The 23,615-nt window shown below is 51.2% G+C and overlaps 1 protein-coding gene across 7 annotated transcripts; it reads left to right on the top strand.

The window, feature by feature from the left end:
- Positions 1-927: 927 nt before the first annotated feature.
- GRIPAP1 (GRIP1 associated protein 1) lies at positions 928-22,081 on the top strand. 7 transcript variants are annotated; one of them, XM_059910262.1, is made up of 27 exons: positions 928-992; positions 3,053-3,119; positions 3,261-3,322; positions 4,308-4,334; positions 5,225-5,332; positions 7,542-7,628; positions 7,924-8,074; positions 8,906-9,090; positions 9,287-9,337; positions 10,042-10,073; positions 10,177-10,224; positions 10,364-10,463; positions 11,770-11,847; positions 12,059-12,151; positions 12,885-13,019; positions 13,425-13,520; positions 13,751-13,963; positions 14,095-14,208; positions 15,004-15,081; positions 15,166-15,261; positions 15,391-15,447; positions 15,554-15,653; positions 17,867-17,997; positions 19,130-19,252; positions 19,410-19,503; positions 20,339-20,493; positions 21,534-22,081. In XM_059910262.1, the coding sequence occupies exons 1-27, from the start codon at positions 951-953 to the stop codon at positions 21,624-21,626; spliced, it is 2,616 nt and encodes an 871-aa protein (XP_059766245.1). In that variant the 5' UTR covers positions 928-950; the 3' UTR covers positions 21,627-22,081. The 7 variants fall into 7 exon arrangements, with proteins under 7 accessions (XP_059766245.1, XP_059766244.1, XP_059766243.1 ...); XM_059910261.1 differs by having other exon boundaries at positions 7,542-7,649; positions 9,290-9,337; XM_059910260.1 differs by having other exon boundaries at positions 7,542-7,649.
- Positions 22,082-23,615: the final 1,534 nt, after the last annotated feature.

The raw sequence follows: 23,615 nt of genomic DNA, 5'->3' as shown, positions 1-23,615 counted from the left end.
AGAGAGAGAATGATAAAGCAAAGGTGGCAAAATGTGAACAATTGATGAATCTGGCAAAAGGGTACAGGGAATTTCCTTGTACCGTTCTTGTTTTTCTGTACGTTGAAAATGGCATCAAAATTAAGTTTCTCCCCCCTCCCCCCCAAAAAAAATAAAGAAAATAGGGCGTATCCTAGTACAGATATGTTGCTGTTAAACATGCTTTCTAGTTTTCTTCTTTCCCACATAAAAACTACTGTTTGGGTGGCAAGGTTTGCAGAGGTGGCCAGTAAGCACAAGAGAGGCTTATAATGCATTTTAATACTTATTTGAATGTTCCCGGTGTTTTGTCATCCTATTTTTGTTTTTTAAATGCAGCTTTCCCGTTTGAGTCACTGCCATTGTTTCCTCACAGGTATTTTACATTTATTGGTGGCTAGGCCCTTTACCTAACAACAGCATCATGTTAAGAAAATCAGCGTCAAATCTTTAAAAACAAAACAAAACAAAAAAACGCCAACGGCTTCACCAGAGGCGGAATTCCCTTTTGGGGTCACCCGGAGGAGGGCGGGAACAAGACGTGCGCAAAGCTTCCGCTTTCTTTTCTACGGTAAAGCCAACCATTCTCCTTAAAGGAGTACCACGGAAGCGTGATTTTCGGTCGGCAAACGCATGCCTAGAGACGAGTCCACCCATGACACAGGGATGCCATAGTGTCGCATCACAATGAGTAGTCTATGAGAGCTCAAAAGCCAGAACAAATGACCTTGATTCTGGTAAAAATATTACATTGCGATTCACCTAACCTGTCAGTTTCCTTCTCCTCTCTCGTTTTCCAAAATGCTGAACTTCCGGAGTAGACTCCTCCCCTTCTATTCCTGCCCAGTGGTTTGGTCCGACCTTAATACTACTGACAGGAGGGACAAACTGCGTCTGCGCAGAAAGCTCTTGGGGGGGTGGGGGGGAGGAACATGGCGCAAGCTCTGTCTGAGGAGGAGTTTCAGCGGATGCAGGTGCCGCTCGCCGGGGAAAAGACCACCGGGCTAGGCGACGGGGGCGCGGGGAAGAGAAAGATCGTGCCACCGGCTTTGAGCAGGGGTTGGTTGGGATGGACCTTGAGCCTAAGGGGTTGGTCTGGAGAAGGGAAACTGAGGCTCCGAGTGGTGAGACTACTGGATTCCGAGATACTGTAGGGTTCTGAGGGGATGGATTCTGTTAGCCTTGTGGGCGGAAGAGAGAGTCCTAGCGTGGGCGATACCTTACTCAGACCTGGAGGGGACGAGACCTTTGCGCCCGTGTGGGGGACACCTTGGGTGGGCGACGGTAATGCTGGGCTTTGAGAGGAGGAGATCCTGAGAGGGCGAAACCATTTTGCCTGGAGAGGAAGGAAGCGGGCCTTGGGCTGTTTGCTTCATGGTGGGGGGGAGCCCTGGAGAGGGCAATACCATTACCGGTGGGAGGTGGATGTTTTTATGGGAGATACCACTATGTCAGGGGACTGGGGAAAGACCCCACATGTCATTGTTCCTGGGAGGTGGAGCTCCTGTACGAGGGGTGGTAGCGGATCCCAAGAGAGGGCAGTACCATTGGATGATTACGGGTGATCCCATTAGACGTGGGGTGAAGAAGGCCCTGAATGGGTAATACGATTAATCCTTGTTGGAGAGAGGACCTGAGGAGGTGAAAGAGTGATACCTTGGACCGCGTGGAGGGGAAATCACCGGTCTGTGGAGAGGTACCCTGACTGAGTACTGTGACCACTTGATTCTTTTTGGAGGCACTCTGAGATGGATGAAAGGCCAGAGTGAGCCCTTGTTGAGAGAATTCCTTACTGGGGAAGACCATTGGATTTTGTGTGGAGACTCTGAAAGGGGGAAACCCAGCGTAGGGTCCTGTGGGAGGACAGGAGGAACTCCGAGTGAGGGCAGGTAATCCATTCATCCTTGAATGAAGGAAACCAGTTGTTGCTATGTGAGGGACCCTGAGGGTGGAAGAGTGAGATAATTGGACCAAAAAAGGGGAAGGCCCCTGTAACTTGTGCAAAGTATTCCATGCGAGTAAGAGTAATCCAACTGGCCCACCCAAGGCCTTGTGGGGGAAAAACCCTGAAGGGCATAGCGTCATCCCATTGGATTATGACTGGGGAGATCTTGAGGGGTATAGGGGATCCTTGAATGAGGAAGATTGATTCTGTTGGTCATGAGTGAAGGGAAAACCATTGGGCTCTGATGGATAGGGACTCTAAGTGGGTGCCAGGGGTGTTCCAACTGGATCAGGACTGGGGGAGACAGATCACTGGGTCTGGGAGAGGACAGGGGCAGGAAAGATTCTATAGAGGCCAAGCCCTCTCACATTTAGCAGACCACCCAGGGATGGAGGCTGGTGCCATGGGAGAGAGGGAAAGGTCCTGGTGGGGTAAGGGATGGTGGTCTGGGAAGAATTGGCCTCAGCACCCTACAGGGCTGGTAGGTAGGGATATGCTGTTTGGAATGGCCCATACTTCACTTTCCCTCAATTCTTGAAAGGGGTCTGGACATATTTTGAGAGCTTTGGGGGTGGGGACCCTGGGAAGCCCCCTTTTACTCAGTGAAATTGGTCATAATACCAGGCCCTCTTCCCTTGGGAAAGAGGGAGGAAGGCAATCCCCTGCCCCCTACTCTGGCCAAGAGGATAGACAACACCTCTGACAGAAGACAGAACAGCGCTTAGCGTGTGACGAGCCCAGTCCAGATGAAGAGGCAGACTTTATCCTTTGGGCATGGAACACACATGAGCAAGAGACTGACTGGGTCAGCACTCTGTCATGGCCTGAGGGCATAGTTGGATTGGAAGGGGAGAGGTGGAGGCAGCAGGGAGACAGGTGAGGCTGGCTATGTTTATATAAGTAGAACTAGAGAAGGTGGGACAGGCTGAGCGGCTGGACTCATTTGGGATGCAGCAGGCACGGGTCTTAGGAGTGACTAAAGAGGCGCATGGAGGGCAACAGGGTCTGTAGGGCTCAGAGGATTGGTTCTCTCATGAGGGTAGGGGGCACATTCCTGCCAAGTCATTTCCTTCCCTGCTTCCCCCTAAGGCTCAGCTCCTAGAACTCCGGACAAACAACTACCAGCTTTCAGATGAACTACGCAAGAATGGTGTTGGTGAGCCGAGAGGGTCTCATTAGATGGGGGTGGCTTTTGAGGACGGAGGCCAAGGGGAAAAAATCTCAGAGGCCTGGCAGGAGGACCTTTCAGCTCCTTACCACTGACTGAGGCTGAGACTCCCTGCTTTCCCCACACCAGAACTTACCAGTCTTCGACAGAAGGTCGCCTACCTGGATAAGGAGTTCAACAAAGCTCAGAAGGTACCTCCTTCCACCTACTCACCCACCCATGTGTTCCCTGTAGCCATCTGACTCATTCATCTGTCCAGTGAGCACCTACAGTGAACCAGACCTAATGTTACATGCTGTCACTAGTCATTCAAAAATTTCTCATGGAAGTCTCCTTTGATTGGTAATTTTATCTAGGTCTGCTTAATTTATTAATTAATTTTCATTTACTCTTAATTCATTTTTAATTTCAATTACTCATTCTCATTCACTGATTTCTAACTACATAATGAAATCTCTCAGTAAATCTGCCTTGAATCTGCCTCCTGTCCTCCACTCATACTCCTGCCTTGTGCTCCTACTCCCCACCCCTGTCCTGGTCCTGTTGCTAAAGTGAGACTAAACCTACCTCTCAAATCCTTTGAAGATGAGATGGCATATAACCTATCACGGCCCCTCAAGGCATTCAAGGCCCTCCTTTGTCTCTTTCTTCACTGCTCTGTCCTCATGCATAGTACAATGTTATACGCAGTATGTTCTCCATATATATTTGTTAGATGAAGGAATACAGAATGCAGAAAGTCTGGCAGTCAGAAAGCTAGGCTTCTCTTTGGTAGGGAGCTGATTTCCCAACCTGGCAATGCCCTCAGCTGCCCAGCAGGGGAGCAGCAGTTTCCACGGTGCATGGGAGGGATCCACATAGATGTGTTTGGACAGATGGAACAGTGAAGCCATAATTTCTGAGCCTGGAGATCCAGCCTAGGAAGGGTTAAATACTAAGACCCATGAAAAGCCTGAAGAGCTTAGAGGAGAGGATGTAAGCCGGGTGCTCCTCACTCACCCACTCACTCACTCCATCATTCCTGTGGGCTACAAATTGTTGTGGTTAAAGACACCCCCATCCCTCACCCCCTGTTATCATTGTCCCCCCTTGACACTTGCCACAGTATCTCCATACCCTAGTGAGGGAGTCCATCTCTGGTCACCTTATCTCTCTTCTCACCTCCCTCACCTTTAGGCACTGAGCAAGAGCAAGAAAGCTCAGGTAAGGGGACCCCTGGCGGGTAACTGTGTCTGGGAGACTGTCTTAGAGGGGATATTTCTGTATGCCTGGATCTCCTGGTACTGGCCTTTCTTTCTCTGTGTGTGTGCTTGCATCTGTGACTACCTCCCTGCCATGTGTTTTTGTGTCTATCTTTGTTCTCCTGTTTTGTCTCTCACTCTGCACCTCTCTCTGTATGTCTTTCCTTCTCCCTTTCTTTCTCTGTGTCCTCCTCTCTGAGTCTCTGTCTCTGTCTTTCTGTTCCTCTCGGATTCTTGTTTCTCTCCCCAACCTTCTCTTTTTCTTTCCCCCACCTGTTCCTATCTCTGCCATCGTTTCTCTCTTTTCTTCTTTCCCTTTCTTTCTCTCTCTTGACTCCTTGTTTCTCTCTTCCCTGTTTCTCTCTCCCCGTTCCTCTCTCTCCTGTTCCTTTTTCTCTTCCTGATTCATTTCTTTCCCTGACCTCCTCTCTCTGTTCTTCGTCTGTTGATCTCTCTGTTCCTGTCTCTCTGTCGTCCTACCTTTTCTTTTTTTCTCTCTCCCCCATCCCATCCCTCTCTCCTTCCCTATCTAACCCCCTTTCCCCATCTTTCTCTGCTTCCTTTCTTCCCTATTTCTATATACCCCTCTCTTTCCTCCCACTGTCTCCCCTCATGCCTTTCTCCTTCCGCATCTTCCCTTCTCTCTACCCCATGTCTCTCTCTCCCTCCTTATCTCCTCTTTTATCCCTCCTATGTCTGTCTTTCCCCCTGTATCTCCTGATTTCACCCATCTCATTCTCTGTACCCTATGTTCTCCCCCCAATGTCATTTTCTCCCTCTCTCTGTTTCTTTGCCCTACTGCCCCATCCTTTCTACCCCTGTTGGAGACCTGGCCCACATCTGCCACTGCAGGAAGTCGAGGGGCTGCTGAGTGAAAATGAGATGCTGCAGGCAAAGCTGCACAGCCAGGAGGAGGACTTCCGTTTGCAGAACAGCACGCTTATGGCCGAGTTCAGCAAGGTGCTGGTGCCCTGGATAGTTGAGGGGGGTCCAAGGGGTAGGGGCCACCTGGGCTGAAGCCGGAGGGCAGCTGAGGGTGGTTGGACAGAGGCTGGCCCTGGGTCACTGTCCATGGTGCTGAAACAGGGCCTCGATCTCTGTTGGGGGGCAGTGATTTGACAGATGGGACCACCCACTGTGCTGGGATTAGAAGGCTGCAAGCCATGAGGTCAGCTGGTTCCTGACCAAGTCACTCCTTTCCTTTGAGCTTCAAGTCTCCTTGTGTATATTTTGGGGCTGATGCTATGGAGCCCCAGGTTGTTGGGAGGTCTTAGGTAAAATTCTTATGCTTAGTATGGGATGGAAAGATGTTCGAGCCGCTTCCCTTTTCTAAGTTTTTCATGTGTTTTAAGGGAAAAAGTCTCACAGCAACAAAAAAGGTATTTCCAAGGCTCTACCTGAGAATGTAGGGCTCAAAACCTTAAAAAAGAAAACAAACCAAAAACACAACCTTTGTGTAGGTACAATACCAGAGGCAATTTAGTAAGTAGTAGTTAAGAGCCAGAGGCCTAGATTAAACTCTTGGCTCTGCCTTTTACTAACTGTAACCTCGAGCAAGTCACTTAAGCTTCCTGTTTCTTGGTTCCCAAATATTTAAAATGGAAAAGATGATAATGACAGTACCTGCCTGGCAGGGCTTTTGTGAGGATTGAATGGGTTAATGTCTATAAACCATTTAGACCAGAGCCTTGCACACAGTATCAGCTATGTAGGTGTTAGCTACTGATAGTATCCTTTTATTAATTCATTTTCCCTCTAAAATATTTCTTGACTATTTAAAAGTTTTATATCCATCCTATGACCTTGCCCTGCCTCAGCCCTTACCACCTCTATTCCCACAGTCTCCTCGCTGGTCTCCTCACTTCTAGCTTCTTTTACCAGACCAAGCCATAACGGTTGTCCTGACCCGCAGGTCTTACCACATTGCTTCTTTAGACAACACCTCCCAGTGGGTCCTCGTCCCCGAAATTTCAGAACCCCTGGTGCTCACATAACAGCTGACCTCATCGCCTCACTTCTCACTGCTTCCTGCCTCTGGCCTCAGTGGTATCATGGTTCTTGCCGGGCGAGGCAGGGGCAGTTATTCCTCTATAAACCCAGCTTGTGTTTCTCAGCACCTGCCCTGGGCTAGGCACTGAGCCAGGTATAGAACCTCCTTTGCACTACCCCTCCTCCTCCTGGAAGCTAGAAATGCTCACAGGGAGACCTGAGTTCCAGGCCCGCCTCCACCACTTATTTGCCAAGATATTTCAGCTCAATTGTTCCTTCAACAAATAGTTATTGAGCCCCCACTCTGTGCTCTGTGTTCTGGAAATAGTCGTGAGCTGTACAAAATAGTCCTCCCTCTTGGGTAGCTTATGTTCTGGGGGTGGGATGGGGAAAAAGATGATAACATAGTAAACAAATAATAATAATAACACTGATAGCTGACAGTTACATAGTGTTTACTGTGTGCCAGGTCCTGTTTGATGTGCTTTACATTATTCACTCATTTAATTCTCACAGCAAACCGATGAGATATCATTACTATCCCTATTCAACAGATGGGGAAAACTGAGCCCCCTAGAGATGAAGTAATTTGTGCCAAGGTGAAATGGCAGAGTAGAAATTCACATCCAAGCAGTCTGGCTTCCGAATCTATGCTTGTGACCTATGTTACAAAATAAAATTTAATTGTGAATCACAATTCATGATCCAAACATTTTCAGAGATTTAAGAAACTAAGAGAACATATTAGGTAAATTTAATTGCGATTCATGCTAGGTAAGAAAGAAGCAAACAGAATGCTGTGCTAGAGAGTATTGGAATTTCTGTGTTGGGGGATACTACTTGAAAGGTAACATTTGAGCAGAGCGCTGAAGGATGCAAAAAAGTCAGTAATGTGAAGAACTGGATGAAAGGAATGGTGTTCTGGGTAGAAAATATCCCAGGCAATAAAATAAAAATTCTCTGTGGGCCTCAGTCTTCTCATCTGAAAATGGGGACAAAGGATCTTGTCAGGTCTGCTGTGTGAACTGTGTTTTCTCCAGGAGTTGAGCAGGGGGCTGGCTTAGTTTTATTTGTGTTGTACTCCTCTCCACGGGCTCTCCAAGGGCTAACGAGAGGGAGCCATGGGCAGTGCTAACCCTGGAAATGCTCTGAAAGCTGTCTGTGGTGCCTCGGCTCCCAGACGCAGACCCCTCCACAGAAGAAGGCTGGCAGTGGGACTATCCATGATGCTGACATCTTGGACCAGCAACTTCCAGAGGAGCCTGAGGTCTTGGATTGCGACTGTGAGGTTGAAAGCGGGCAAGCGGAAAATTGTTCTCAGTATTCTCCATTTTCCATGTCTCTGTCACTTAACAGGTGTTTGAGTTTGAGGTTGTTTAACATCTGTGCCTCAGTGTCCTTATCTGTGAAGTGGGGATAATGAGTAATGAGAGCCTCTACATCACAGGGGCGTTATGGGAATTAAATGAATTGTAAAGTACATGGGCCAAATGCTATGTATATTTCAGCAAATGTTGTTCTGATTCTTTGCTTTTCTGCTACCTCACTTGTCCCCTGCTCAGCTCTGTAGCCAGATGGAACAGCTGGAGCGGGAGAACCAGCAACTGAAGGATGGGGCTGCCAGGGCAGGGGCTGCCCAAGCCGGGAGCCTTGTGGATGGGGAGCTGCTGAGGCTGCAGGCAGAGAACACAGCCTTGCAGAAGAACGTGGCAGGTGCATGGAGACCCTCCTGGGGATGTGGGGACCTTGGGGATTGAGTAAGGTGTTGTCTTCCCTGGGGGAAGAAAAAGGCTTCAGAATCAGGCTTGGCCCTGCCATGAACCAGTGTATGATTTTGGACAAGCCATTTCACCTCTCTGAGCCAAAGCTTCATCATCTACGAAGTGCATGTAGTGATGTCCACCACCTGGAAAATTGTAGTAGAGATAAGAGGTGATATATTTCTGAGTTTAGTTCAGGACCTGGTACCTAGCAAATGTTACTGATAAGCAGATTGAACATCAGAAAGGAGGTGTTTGCTAAATGGAGGAAGTGAATGAAGGAGTGTTAGGAAGATTCTGAGCCCAAGTTGTCAGTGGGGTCTGGGATGAAAGGTGAAAGAAAGCTTGATAAAGTGTGGGAGTGAGTGTCCTGATGTGTGGACTTGTGGAGAGCAGCTGGGCTTGTGGGGTGGTGGGTGGTAGTTTGGTGATCAGGAAGGAGACTTCGTAGAATGTGGCTGGGGATTAGAGGTTATAGGAGGATTCAGTTGTGAATGGAGGATGGTGGGCATCACCTTGGAGGGCTGTGGGTGGGGCTTGGGGATAGGGGTGGGGCTTGAGAAATTATCTTGGGCTGATTTGATGGTAGACAGGATTTCCGTGGTTGGTGGGGCTTAAAAGATTTGTGAGAGGTGGGGGTGAACCTTTTTTTGTAGGCTTATGGCCACTGAGGCAGGGTTTCTGCTACCTAAGGGGTTGAAGGCCAGTTCTCCTTCTATTTGAGGTGTGTCAGGGGTCTTCTGAGACTACCTCATCCATCATATGTCTCTGTTCTACCCACCAGCCCTGCAGGAGCGCTACGGGAAAGAGGCTGGGAGGTCCCCAGCTGCCAGTGAGGATCAAGGGGATCCCCTGGGGGGCCCAGCTTCCCCTGTCCTGGCCCCCATGCCATTGGCAGAAGTGGAGCTGAAATGGGAGATGGAGAAGGAGGAAAAGAGACTGCTCTGGAAGCAACTGCAAGGCTTGGAGGTGAATCTGGGTCTGTTGGGGCTGGGGTGCCAGGAGGCAGGCAGATGCCCTAGCTCTGCCTGTGGTCCCATGGAGATAGATATCTGTGACATCACCATCTTGTGGGCTGATGGATTAGGAAGGCAGGAGGGCAGGGAAAGGCACAGGCCTTACCTCCCCCCTTGCTGATAACAACTCCCTCCCTCATCCTTCCCAGCAGACCTTGAAGCAGGCTGAAACATCCAGGCTGCAGGAAGAACTTGCTAAGGTGGGGCTGCCGAGCTTTCCCTGGACTTTGCCCCACCCACTCCCCACCTGCCATGCTTCCCCTGGTAGGGTAGAGGGGCAGAGTATCTCCTCAAAGCCTCAGTTTTGTCATCTGTGAAATGGAGAGACTCACATTTATGTCTCAGATTTGCTTTCAATATGAAATGGGCTAATATGGTCCTTCTATGTCTTGTGCATGGCAGGCCCCATCCCACCCTTTTGGGTCCTCCGATCTCTGCTTTTTCATTCATCTGTCCATCCATCCATCCGTCCATCCATCCAAGTGTTTATAGACAGCTGGCTCTTACCTTAGGAACTTGAGACCCAGTGGTGAGGCAGCCAATCATGATCCTGTTTTCCAGGCCTCCCAGCCTAGCTATTCTGTGACATGGCCATCGGTCGATAGGTCGGAGGCATAAATGTTGGGCTTTGGAGCCTGAGGAGCTGGGTAGAGGTCATGTTTTTGCTGCCGACCAGCTGCGCAACCAAGTTATTTAACCCTTCTGAGACTCAGTTTCCCATTTGTAAAGCCAGTGGTGCTCACTTCTCAGGACTGTTTTGAGGATTCCACGAGGTAACAAAAGTAAATTCCAGTTTCTATAAAGGACTTAGTAGGAAGTGTCTGTAAACATGAAGTTAATTTTTGTCTTTATTAATATTATTCTCATTCTTATCACTTGTCTGTACCCTCCTCCCCCACCCCAGCTCGCCGAGAAACTGAAAAAGAAACAAGAAAGGTAAATTTCTTTCTTCCAGAGCTGGGGGGAAGGGGTTTGGGGGGACTAGGGAGGGGATTGACTTGTGGAACGGACCCATGTATGTCTGTCTTTCTGTGCCCAGTTTTTGCCGTCTGCAGACAGAAAAGGAGACGCTATTCAATGACAGCCGGTAACTACCAGGGTTGGGGATATTGGTGGACAATGGGGCAGTGCCCAGCAGGATTAACCGAAGATCACAGGGGCAGAGCTGGGAGACTGAGCCTCAGTCTGTGGTCAATGTGCCCCTCCCTCCCACCAATCACCCCCAGGAACAAGATTGAGGAGTTACAACAGCGAAAGGAAGCTGATCTCAAAGCCCAGTTGGCTCGAACTCAGAAGCTGCAGCAGGAACTCGAGGCTGCCAATCAGGTGAGGGGTTGGGTTCTGAGATCACTGGGATAGGGACAGGGCTGGGAGTCCGGGGAGCTGTAAGATCTACGGAGGCTAGTTGGGGAGTCTGATATTTCCTGTGTTGGAAATATAGGGACTGGATGGGTCCTGGGCCCCCTAGGAGCTAGGAAAATGGGAATTAGGGAACCCCGAGAGCCCTAGGAGTTGGGCTAGGAATCTGCATGAATCAAAGATCTCAGCGGGGCTGAGGACTAGGGGCGTATGTGCCACACGTTTGGATGAATCTGAAACTCCAGGGGATTAGAGACAGGAATCTGGAGAAATCTGTGGTCACTGGTTTGGGACCAGGAGTTTGGAGTGAGTCTGAACTCCCTGGAGGTTGGGTAACTTTGAGACCTATGGGGGCTGGGTGGATATAAGACTTTCAAGGGTAAGACATTTGGGCCTGGAAGCTGAGTGCATTTGAGACCCTCAGAGCTTGGGGGCTGGTTTGGGTCTTAAGACACCTAGGAAGTTGGATCATGTGAGTTGGTGGTCCCTGGGGGCTGTGAATAAAAAACTGGTGAGTCTGAGACATCCAGCGACTGGAGCAAAAGTCTAGGTAGGTCTGAGGCTCCTAAGGGTTGGCGGCTGGGTGACTTTAAAGCCTCCAGCCTTCCCCTTAGAGTGAGTGAGTCTCAGGTCCCTTGGATTGGGGGATATGATGGCTTGTGGGTCTAACTAAAGCCCCTAGGAGCTGGGGACAGAAGTCTGGGTAAAGCTGGGTGTGAAGATCCCCAGAGACTGGGGACAGGAGCGGCAGGTGAGGTATCAGTCTGAGACCTCACCAGGAGCTGGAAACTACACAATTGTATCAGTTTGAAACCTATAGGATCTGGGGTGGTGAGTTTGGGTGGGTCTGAGACTCTTGGGAACTAGAGACATGGGGGTTGCCTGTGTCTAAAACCCCTGGGGGTTGGGGTCAGGAATCTGGGTGAAGCTGTAGTCCCTGGGGGTTGAGTGTGTCTGAGAATCCTGGGGCCTCTGAGCTGGAATCTGGGTGAGTGTGAGACCATCTTATGGATGGGGGCTGAGTGAATTTGAAATCCCCAGGAACCTAGGTGGTTTCTGAGGTGCTTAGAACTGGGATACAGGGGTGTGTGAGGCCCCTGGGGATAATGACCAAGAGTCTGGGTGAGCCTGAGATCTCTGATGGCTGGGTAGTCCAAGACCCTCAAGTACTGGCAGCATGCTGCCAGGTGGTCAAAGAGGGAGTCTGTGTGGTCATATGTACCCCAGGGGAGGCTGAGGTCTGGAATGGGCTCCCCTGACGTGGTCCCCACAGAGCTTGGCAGAGCTGAGAGATCAGCGGCAGGGGGAGCTCCTGGAGCATGCAGCAGCTCTGCGAGCCCTACAAGATCAGGTACATTGTACTGAGCGGGCTCAGGGAGGTGGGGGTGAGGGTGGGGGCAGCCTCAGTGGGTATTATACAGGCAGGCAAGACCCCAGGGTCCTGCTTCCCCTGGTCGTCGTTCTCGTGGGTGTGTGTATGTGTGTCCTTTCTTTCTTGGCTGCGGGTAGGTCCTGTCCTCCTGTTCTGGACCCACTCTCACTCGTTGTGGGGGTGGGGCCAGGTGTCCATCCAGAGTGCGGATGCGCAGGAACAAGTGGAAGGACTTTTGGCTGAGAACAATGCCTTGAGGACTAGCCTGGCTGCCCTGGAGCAGGTACAGGACACGTGGGAGCCTGCGCCGATCCCTCCCCAGCTCCCCAGCTCCCTCTGCTTTTGATCCACATTGGGGCAACTGTTGTCTGGACCTCATGCTGTTCTCCTGCCTCTGTTTCTGTTTCATTCTCAGCTTCTCCTTTCTGTTCGCTTCCACCCCTCTTCTCTCTGGTCATCCATCCCTGCTTTTTTTGCATTCTAGTTTCTCTCCAGTAAAGTGCAAGAAGTGTACTAATCTTAAGTGTACACTCGGTGAATTATCCCTGTCTGTATGTTTATCTGTCTCCATGTAGCCACCACCCAGATGAAGATATAGAGCATTTTCAGCACCCCAGAAGGTCCCTTTTACCCCTTCTCAATCAATACTTCCCCAGAAGTAACCACTCCTCTGACCTTTAGCAACATAGATTAGTTTTGCTTGCTCTTCAACTTCATGTAAATGGAATCAGACACCCAATCTATGTCTGGCTTCTTTCCTGAAGCGTTATATCTGTGAGGTTTATCCATATGTAGCACTGATCTATTCTACTTTCTCTGTGTACTATTTCATTGTATGAATATACCACACTTACCAATCCCCTGTTGATCTCTTTCTCTCACTGCTTTTCTCTTTGAAATACTCTCTCTCTACTCCTGGCTCTCCTTTCACCTCTCTCCCTGTCTCCCTGGAACACCCCGTGACTGGCCCCTGGGGCCCCTTTCACTCCACTTTCCATCACCACCACTCTCTCCAGATCCAAACAGCAAAGACCCAAGAACTGAATATGCTCCGGGAACAGACTGCTGGGCTGACAGCTGAGTTGCAGCAGCGGCAGACTGAGTATGAGGACCTCATGGGACAGAAAGATGACCTCAACTCCCAGCTCCAGGTGACACCTCTGGCTTTGACCTGTCTCCTCCTAGTTCCCTAGTCCTGGCTCAGTGGAGTTTCCCATGAGGTGCTGTGGGAAGACCATGGAGTCAGGTGGGCCTGGGTTCCAGTCTGACTCCCGAACTTATTAGCACCTGTGTGTCCTAGACCAAGTCATTTCACTTGAGACTGAGCCTCTTCAGTTAGTTAGGATAGCCATTCTGATTCCACAGTAAAAGCCGGAATAATAGCGGGAGAATGAATGCTGGGGAGCAGCTAGCAGCCTCTGCCATGTTTCTCATCTAGAAACAGAACATCACCCACTTTACCAGGGTTAAGGGAGATGTTCCACCAGAAATGTCCTGGGTGAGCAGCACCTCCTGGGGGCTCTTTATCAAACTCACCCTTTTTGTCCCCACATTAGGAGTCATTGCGAGCCAATAGTCGGCTGCTGGAACAACTTCAGGAACTCGGGCAGGAGAAGGAGCAATTGACCCAGGAACTACAGGAGGCTCGTAAGGTGGGCAGCACCACAGGGGGAGGCCCAGTCTGCAGGGGGACAGGTGATGTGGGCAAGCCCACGGGAATGGGAGGGGACAGAAAGTGACCAGTTCCATGAGGATGGGTGAGTGACTTAGCCCTTCAATCGGGATGGGGAGGAGGTGGACTTTGGCTTGTTCCTTGGGCCTTGTTTGGTGTCGGGGGAGGAGGTTGACTGACATCCTCCTGCCCTCCTCTCCTGGGTGCCAGAGTGCTGAGAAGCGGAAGGCCATGCTGGATGAGCTAGCCATGGAGACGCTGCAGGAGAAGTCCCAGCACAAGGAGGAGCTGGGAGCAGTCCGACTACGGCACGAGAAGGAGGTGCTGGGGGTGCGCGCCCGCTATGAGCGTGAGCTCCGTGAGCTACATGAAGACAAGAAGCGGCAGGAGGAGGAGCTGCGTGGGCAGATCCGCGAGGAGAAGGTGGGTGGGAAGATGATGACGCCCTTCTGCCTCTAAAACCTGGGGAGCGTAGCATTGCTGATGGGCCAGGGGATGGCGTCGGTGAGGCGCCCGCTCCTCCACCTGGCCCTTGCTGGTCTGCCCTCTTGCAGGCCCGAACGCGGGAGCTGGAGACTCTCCAGCAGACGGTGGAAGAACTTCAAGCTCAGGTACACTCCATGGATGGGGCCAAGGGCTGGTTTGAACGGCGCTTGAAGGAGGCTGAGGTGAGTTGGTGCAGAGGCTGGTTGGGGGGTACGCATGTCAAAGCAGGGGACTGGAAGTGGTCAGGCCCTGGAACTTTCTGAGGCTCTGGACTTGGGCATCCCCACAGCGCCCCCTGGCTCAACAGCAGCCCTCTGGAGGGGATCAGGCCATGGCCATCAATCAGTAGGGCAGAATGTCAGATGTGCAAATTTGAAAAGGCACTTCTTCCTTCTGAAATTGTACTTCTGTCGGAAAATTATTATAATATAATAATTCTAATTTTGATGCAACCAGAACTTTTACTACCATTTTCTGGAAAACTCATGGTAATACACAAGAGGCAGTGTCACATAGCAGTGAAGAGCACACATGCTGGAGCCAGTTGTTTGCCTGGGTTTGAATCCTGTCTGGGCTGCTTTCTAGCCCAGACAGGACAAGTAAATAACTTGCCTTGGGCAAGTTACTTACTTCTCTGTGGCCCGTTTTCGACATCCGTAAAAAAAGGGATAACAATAATACCGGCTGTCTAGGTGTTATGGGAGGGTTATATAAAGTGAGTTAATATATATAAAATCCCTACAACATTCCTGGTGTGCAGTAAGTGCTACGTTATGTTTTATTAAATAAAGTAAGATGTAAATGCAGATGTTGGTCTTCGATGTGAATGGCGCAGCCCTCGACGTGACACTCTGTTTCTTCTCTGCATACGCAGGGGCCCTGCTGCAATCCCTCACACCACTCACTGGGTGTGATGTCCTCTGGGGGGTGTGACGTCCTCTGGGGGGCCGTGGCCAGACCTGGGACTTGTCTTGTAGGAATCTCTGCAGCAGCAGCAGCAGGAACAAGAGGAAGCCCTCAAGCAGTGTCGGGAGCAGCACGCGGGCGAGCTGAAGGTGCCCATTGCATGATGGCATTCCTCTCTGGTGGGAGGACTGAGGTTTCCCAAGCTGCGGCCTGAGCTGCCCTCTGCTTTGCAGAGCAAGGAAGAGGAGCTGCAGGGTGTGCGGGATCAGCTCCAACAGGCCCAGGAGGAGCGGGACTGCCACCTGAAGACCATCAGCAGCCTGAAGCAGGTCACCCACTGGTCCCTCCTGGTCCCTCGACACACCCCGGGCCTCAGCATGCGGTAATGGGGCAGGGAGGGAGCACACTGCATGCAGCCAGCCATTCTGGCACCCACCAGCTGTGCTTTAATCCCACAGGAGGTGAAGGACACGGTGGATGGGCAGCGAATCCTGGAGAAGAAGGGCAGTGCTGCGGTACGAGGGGGAGAGGTGTCCAAGCAAGGCCCACTCCTGCCCTGCAGCCACCCCCACCTGTGGACCCACCGGGCCTCAGCCCCTGTCTTTCCGCCGTTCTCCACAGCTCAAGGACCTCAAACGGCAGCTGCACCTGGAGCGGAAACGGGCGGATAAACTGCAGGAGCGGTTGCAGGACATCCTCACCAATAGCAAGAGCCGCTCAGGTGAGGGGCCCAGACAGCAGGGGAGGCTGAGGGGTGGGGAGGCAGAGCTTGGGTCTGAAGGCTGGGGCTGCTTCCTGTACTTCACTCTGCAGGGCTCTCCTGTGTCTTCACTTTGTCTTTTACCCTTTCTCTGCGTCTGTCCCACCTCTGTTTCTTTCTTTCTTTCTTTTTTTTAATATATTTATTTATTTATTTATTTTTGGCAGCGTTGGGTCTTCGTTGCTGCGCGTGGGCTTTCTCTAGTTGTGGCGAGCAGCGGCTACTCTTTGTTGTGGTCCATGGGCTTCTCATTGCAGTGGCTTCTCTTGTTGCGGAGCATGGGCTCTAGGCACGTGGGCTTCAGTAGTTGTGGCACGTGGGCTCAGTAGTTGTGGCACACGGGCTTAGTTGCTCTGCGGCATGTGGAATCTTCCCGGACCAGGGCTTGAACCCGTGTCCCCTGCGTTGGCAGGCGGATTCCTTTTTTTTTTTTTTTTACTTTTGGGTTTGTTTGTTTGTTTGTTTGTTTGTTTATTTATTTATTTATGGCTGTGTTGGGTCTTCATTTCTGTGCGAGGGCTTTCTCTAGTTGCGGCAAGTGGGGGCCACTCTTCGTCGCGGTGCGCGGGCCTCTCATTATCGCGGCCTCTCGCTGCGGAGCACGGGCTCCAGACGCGCAGGCTCAGTAATTGTGGCTCACGGGCCTAGTTGCTCCACGGCATGTGGGATCTTCCCAGACCAGGGCTCGAACCCGTGTCCCCTGCATTGGCAGGCAGATTCTCAAGCACTGCGCCACCAGGGAAGCCCAGCAGGCAGATTCTTAACCACTGCACCACCAGGGAAGTCCCTCCTTCTTCTGTCTCTCTCTGCATTATCTCTCTGTGTGTCTCTCTCTCCTTTTTGCTGTGTCTCTTCTCTGTTTCTGTCTCTCTCTGCCTCCTCATGTCATCTCTGTATCTGCCTTTCTCGCCCAGCTTTCTCTTTCTAGTTCTCTCCTTTTCTCCTCCTGCCTTTTTCTTCTCTCTGTTCCTTTATCTCTGTCTCTCTTCTCTCTCTCGTCTGTGTCTCTGTTTGTCTCCCCACTATCCCTCATACACTCCCACACCTCACCCAGAGTCTCTGTCTCTTGTATCCATCCTCTCATTCTATAAATACGGACTGAGCCTTCACGCTCACATCCAGGGTCCCTGGTAGGAGGTCCCCCCACCAAGTCTCAGTCCCTTAGGAGCTCCCTGTTGAGCTAGGGAGACAGACTTACAATCAGGCAACAACACTACCGTGTGATCATTATGCAGCTAAAATCCATGTTATTTTTGCCACTTAAGGCAGAAGACACAACAGAAAAATTTGAGTTGCCTTGGACTTTTTTTAGAAAGAAATGGCCTATAAATATGTTTAAATAAATAAGATGCAGTGATGGCTCTGGTGGATCTCCCATATCACAAGCGAGAGAAAACGTGCTCCCTGTCCCTCCACAGCCGTCCTGCTCTTGCTGGAGATCCTTGGCTTGTGGTGTCAGCCCCCATCCCTGACACCCAGAAGCAGCTGCAAGAACAGAGACACAAGCTTAGTGGCTGTGTTTCAAGTGACATGGCAAAAACAGGTGTATCTCTCACCAAATCAATGTCTCGCTGAGGCACTCAGTCTCCTGAAGTTACCTCTCTTTATAAGGGAGGACTTTTATTTCTGTTCTGTTACAGATTGGTATACAGATCAACAAACAGATTCAAATTGTGTGCCGTACATTCTATCCGTCCATTAGGTGAAATTCAGATTTAGGTGCCTGGCTACGAGTCTGCCGCCATCTTTTCTCTCTGCCTCTGCTCTGACTAGTGTCCTTAGCCAGGGTCTCTGTTTGCCTCTATCATCAGCTCTGGCTTGCTGTCTCTCTGGGGTCTTCTCTCTGCACATAGGGGTGCCCCTCTGCCCTCTCCAGCTGTCTTTACCCTGAGTCTGAGTGCATTCGCCACTTTATGCCCATGTGTGTCCACATCATCATCTTTCTCCCCATCTTCACCTTTGTTTCACTTCTGGTGTGTGTTTGCCTAGAGAGGCAGCTCCTTTTTCTATTTCTGCCTTTCCCTACCCTACTGTCTGCTTCCACTGTTACCCATGCCTGAGTGTCTCTTCGCCTCTCTCCATCTCTGTCAAATCTATTTCTGCCTCTTCTTGCCAGTCGGTACCCTGGGACCCTGGGGGATTGGGGCTCAGATTTCTCTTCCCTCTCTGCCCAGGGCTTGAGGAGCTGGTTCTATCAGAGATGAATTCACCAAGCCGGACCCAGACTGGGGACAGCAGTAGCATCTCCTCCTTCAGCTACCGCGAGATCTTGCGGGAGAAGGAGAGCTCGACCGTTCCAGCCAGGGTAAGGGGCAGGGAAGAGCCCACAGCCCCAGCTTCTACCCAAATTCTGCGCCCTCCTTTTTCCCTCCCCTGCAGCCATCTCCTACTCTGGGCCCAGCACACACATTTCCTTGTCAACTTTTCCTCAAGCTCACCAACTTGGATTCAGATTGCTAAATGGGGGATGGACAAATTATTCTCTCTGACCCTCTGTTTCATCATCTGTGGGCTAATTCCACCTTTCCTGGTGCTATAAAATAAGTGGCTCATAGTAGGTGCATTATCCATGAGGGAGATCCTTTTTTCCAACTCATAATTATCACTTATTATTATTGTTGTCTGTGTCAGCTTCCGTGCCAGACACTTTTATTTGGAAATAACCTTCTTATCATTCTGTAAGTAGTATGTATACATTGTAGAAAAGTTTAAAAAACACAAGCAAAGATTTTTTTAAAAAATCCAAAGCAATCACATCTTCACCATCCAGAGATCACCACTATAAATCCTTAGTTCATACCCTTCTAGACCTCTCTCTCTCTTTTTTTTAAACCTAAATAAGATTATAAGTAACCTATTGATCTCTACCCTCCCAATTTGGTAAATTTTCATCTTTTTGAATACTTTGACCTTAGTCAGATTTCTCTAGTTGGTCCCAAAATGTGCTTTATTGCTGGTTTTATGAAAACCAGCATTCAATTTCAGAGCACATTTGCAGCATCTGGTTGCTTTATGTCCCTTAAGTCTCTTGAATATAGTGTGATCCCTTTTTTTCATGACATCAACCTGTAGAAGAGACCAGCCCAGTTGATCTGAAGAAAGTGTCCCACCTTTGGGATTTTCCTGCTGGCTTCCTAGTGGTATCATTCAGCTCGTTTCTCTCTCCCCTAGTTTTCCTGTCAGCTGGAAGTGAGAGCTCATTTGTTATAGGCTCTCCCTTCATGGTCTCAATAAGGCTATGGTGTGGTGGTTCCTGTCTCCCCCTTTAAAAGGCAAAGGGAGATCCAGAGTCTCTGAGGGTGCCGAGACTTGTCTGCAGTTTGTCTGCAGCCCCAGTTGCAAAGCCCACCCCGGCTTGGTTCTCCTTCTCAGCCCCTGATCCTATCTGGGGTGTTGGCACTGAGCCTGGGCTGGCCTCTCTCCCTTCTTCCCCGCAGTCCTTATCCAGCAGCCCTCAGGCCCAGCCCCCGCGGCCAGCAGAGCTGTCAGATGAGGAAGTGGCTGAGCTCTTTCAGCGCCTGGCAGAGACGCAGCAGGAGAAATGGATGCTGGAGGAGAAGGTGCTGTCTGCCTGCTCGTCCCCTCTTGGCCTGCCCTTGGAGAGGAGGCCGGGGTGGCAGGAGTGGGGGGTGGGGGTGGGGCGATATCTGGCCAGGCCCCTCCTCATGGGTGAACATGCGCAGTTGAGGGCCTGAGGTGGGCTGGGCCACCCTGCAGGTGAAGCACCTGGAGGTGAGCAGCGCGTCCATGGCAGAGGATCTCTGCCGGAAGAGCGCCATCATCGAGACCTATGTCATGGACAGCCGGATTGGTCAGTGCCCCCTCCCCAGCCCTCACCCCTCATCCAGCCCCTCACCTACCCCCTTCTTCCCCACTGTCCAGAGCTGCGGCTTCTCTCCTCTCCTTACGGAACTCACCAAATTTACTGCCGAGACCACAGGTGCCAGAGGGAAGAGCCAGGCAGGCCAGGATCTGTGTGTCTTCCTCTGTATTCCATCTCTTGTCTCGGCTCCTCCCTCCTGTCTGAGCCTCTGTCGTCTCTCCACTCTCCTTTCTCTAGTGTCTCTCTGTCATTCCCATTGTCCTTTCTCCTCCCTGTGTCTCTTCCTCTGCTTTCTCTCCCTTCTCTTCTTTCTGCCCCATCCCCCCTTCATCTTGTCTCACTGTTCCTACTGCCTGTCTAAATGGTTCCACCTCTGGAAATTTTCATTCTCTGGATGCATATCCCTTTTAGGGTCCTTCTCTCCGCTCTTCCTCCCCTCTCCTCCTTTCTCCTCTTCCTTCCTCCATCCCCCCATTTTTATTTCTTTTGTTCCCTTCTTTCAAATCTTCTCCTCTCCCTGTTTTTTCCTTATTAATCAGAATAATACCAGTTGACGCATGCTGAGAGCTGACTGTGTGCTCTGTGCTTTGCATACAGTCATATGTGTTTTTCCAGCTCCATGAGTTAGTTCCTAACCCCATTTCTCAGGGCCGCACAGCTAGTAAGTGAAGCCAGGTCTCACATGGCAAAGCCTCTGCTCCCTCCATTAGATGGCTTCTCCCCCCATTTTTCTCCCCCACTCTCTGTTTCCCTCTTTCCTGCTCTGTCTCTGTCTCTCCTTCGGCTCGACCAAGGGGGTGATTCTCAGCCTGGGCCCTTGCAGATGTGTCTGTGGCAGCAGGCCACACAGACCGTAGCGGGCTGGGCAGCGTCCTGAGAGACCTAGTGAAGCCAGGCGACGAGAACCTTCGGGAGATGAACAAGAAGTTACAGAACATGCTGGAGGAACAGCTCACCAAGAATATGCACTTGCACAAGGCAAGTGTAGCCTACCAGCCTACCCCTTTGTCTCTCCAGCCACATAGCCCCTGGGTCATCTGTCAGTCCCCTCTCCACACACCCCATTCACCAAGCACTCCTTCCCCCTCATCTGCCCATCCTCCAGTCAACCTACTCATTATCAGTTTAGTCTTTCACTCTTCCCTCTGTCCTTGCACCCACCCACTCATCCATTCATACACACATTCAGCCACTCTCCCATCAACCCACCTACTATTTGCCCATCTGCCCTGCTACCCGTCTAATCATCTGCCCATGCCTTTGCGCCCATCTCCTTTTTTTTTTTTTTTTTTTAATATTTGGCTGCGCCAGGTCTTTGCGGCACGTGGGATCTTTAGTTGCAGTATGCAGGATCTAGTTCCCTGACCAGGGATCGAACCCGGGCCCCATGCATTGGGAGCGTGGAGTCTTAACCACTGGACCACCAGGGAAGTCCCCTGCACCCATTTCCTGATGTATCACTCTCTCTTACCTACTCATCAGTCACCCCTTGTCTTACCTTTAACCCACCCGCCCAGCGACCTGCTTGCCTACCTGTTGTCCTCCATCTGTCCTCTGAACAGTTCATTATTCCACCGATTTGCCTACCATGGATCTCCCATGCATCCACCCACGTGTCCACTCACCTATCCTGCCACCCAAGTATTTCCCCATCTCTGGGGGAAGTCAGAAAGGATGCAAGTCCGGCCCCTGCCTCTGAGAAGCAAGCTCACCATCTAGAGACAAGAAGGTGGCAGGGGTAGGGGTCATGTCCTCCAGCCTAACCACACAGGGCAGATGATCCACTCCCATGTCCATATCCCTAGCTCCAGGCACTCCTCACCCCCTCACACACACCACACACACCTTTTCCGAGCCCAGCCCACTGCTGGGAGCTCTGGGAGCTGCTCCAGATACCTTCCTGTCTCAGGCTAGACATAGCTGGGCATTGATGGGATGAGAAGGATGACACCCAGGCTTGCTGTGGGTGCCATCGCCTGCCACCTTCTCTGACTCCTGATGGCTCATTTGTTTCTTAGGACATGGAAGTTCTGTCCCAGGAGATTGTGCGGCTCAGCAAGGAGTGCGTGGGGTCCCCCGACCCAGACCTAGAACCGGGAGAAGCCAGCTAAAGACCTGCAGGCTGCACCCACTCCCTCCCTTCCCCACCCCCCATTCCCTTGGGCTGTGGTGGGAAAATGGGGGCCAGCGCCAAAATCAGATAGGTTGGGAGACTGGACATTAAAGGGGTTGGAGGCCTGATGGTTGGTGTTAGTGACCCTGTCTTAGGGCCGAGGCCCCTGGGGAGTGGGGAATCCTGAGGGGAGGGGCAGGGATTCTCCTCCTTCTTGGCCCTGGCTCCCAGGGGCCTTTGCCTTCATCTCTGCATGAGCTCTCCCTCCCAGAGACCAACTCTTTTTTTATTTTATTTTATTTTTTAATTTATGTCTGGAAGCCTGGCTACTCTGCATTTGGGATTGGGGATGCTGGGTGGGGCACGGTCCATGTTCAGCATTCTAGCAACATGTGTGTGTGTGTGTAAAAGCTGTGCAGCCAAAATACCATCTGGCCAGACTGGCCCACCCACTGACTGTCTGCTCTGATTCTTTCCAACCATGAGGGGTGTGCTGGGGGTGGGGAGGTTATACCATTGGAACGGGGAGGGTGGTCTCTGGCTGCAACTTTACTCTCGTCCCCCACCCTCACCCAGCCTGTCTCCAGTTACTGTTGACCAGCCTCTCAAACTGAATGGAGCAGAAATATCTGCAGATATGTATGTGGGTGGATGTGTGTGGGGTGTGGGTATGGATGAGTAGATAGATGGGAGGATGGATAAGTGGTTGGATGGACTGATGGATAAATAAGTAGAAGGTTGCATGGATTGATGATGGATAGGTTGGGAAATAAATGGATGGATAGGTGATTGGATGAATAAATGGACAAATGGATTGCTAGGTGGATAGGTAGAGGATGGATAGGTGGGGGTATAAATGGACAGATGGATGGCTAGGGGAATGTGTGGATGGATGAGTGGGCAGATAGATGGATGAGCTAATGGGAAGAGTAAAGAGTAGGTGAATAGATGATAGAACAATGGGTAGATGGACAGATAGTTGGGTGGTGGGGGATCCATATGGGTAGGGGTAGATGGGGTGAATATACAAATGGATGAGTGAATAGGTAGGTGGATTAATGACTAAATGGACAGATGGGTGGGTAGAGGGAAGGACAGAGTAATTGGCTGTGTGAGGGGGAGAATGGATGGATAAGTGGGTGGTGGGTGGGAGGAGGGATGGACAAATGGACAAATCAGGAGTGTGATGAGCAAATGGGGGATTACATGGATGGATAAATCCATTGAAAGGCAAAAATTGGCCCTGCATTACTGCTCCCCCATTTCCACACACCTTTAACTGCTAAAGGTAAGGCATCCTCTGTGTGCCCTGCCCCTTTCACATCACTCCACTTACTGCTCCTAACGACACTATCAAGCTGGGCTAACTCTGCATCCGACAAAGAAAAAAACAATGCAAGTCACTTGCTCAAGGACATAAGTCAGTGGCACAGCTGGGGCTTGAACCCACCCGTGCCTGAGGCACTTGGTACCCAGTGCTCTTGCTACCCAGGAGCAGAGCCCTCTAGCGGAGGAGGCATGATTTGAGGCTCCTGGATGTGGACAGATGACGGAGACTGCACCTCAGAGTGGGGCCTGCCTGGGGGAGAACCTGCTGTGGAGGTGGGACCTGGCTTGTCCCCATCTGTACTCCCCTTACCCACCCCCGCCCCCTGACGTTTCACATCCGCAAACAGGACAGTGCTCCAGTCCCACGGCAGCAATCTTGGTTAGAGCAGAACTCTAACCCCTCTAGCACCACTGGGGAGCAGCTTTGGGGGCCTGGCCTCTAGAGAAACACCCCCCACCAGTTTTCCCGCACCCCCCCTTCTCCAGCCTAGGGGGCAGGGAGGGGACACAGCGCTGCATCATTCCCCGTGGCACTCCCCGCTCTGGGGCCATTAACAGACGCCTCCCCATCGATCGGATCTGCTAAGTGCTGCTGATTCAGACGGGTGGGGGTGGGGGCCCCTGGGGGCAGAGGGGGTAGGATCTGGGCAGGAAGAGG

This window comes from Balaenoptera ricei, chromosome X (assembly GCF_028023285.1).
Source record: "Balaenoptera ricei isolate mBalRic1 chromosome X, mBalRic1.hap2, whole genome shotgun sequence".
Lineage (NCBI taxonomy): Eukaryota > Metazoa > Chordata > Mammalia > Artiodactyla > Balaenopteridae > Balaenoptera > Balaenoptera ricei.
Note: the sequence above shows the minus strand (reverse complement) of the source record. Positions and strands in the feature narration are given on the sequence as shown.

What these genes read in the sequence shown, in the direction of transcription:
- GRIPAP1 (XM_059910260.1), top strand. Translation starts at nt 951, where the DNA reads ATGGCGCAAGCTCTGTCTGAGGAGGAGTTTCAGCGGATGCAG. An exon ending in AGGAGTTTCAGCGGATGCAG is followed by an intron (nt 993 to 3,052) that starts GTGCCGCTCGCC and finishes CTTCCCCCTAAG; the next exon opens with GCTCAGCTCCTAGAACTCCG. An exon ending in CTTGCAGAAGAACGTGGCAG is followed by an intron (nt 8,075 to 8,905) that starts GTGCATGGAGAC and finishes TCTACCCACCAG; the next exon opens with CCCTGCAGGAGCGCTACGGG.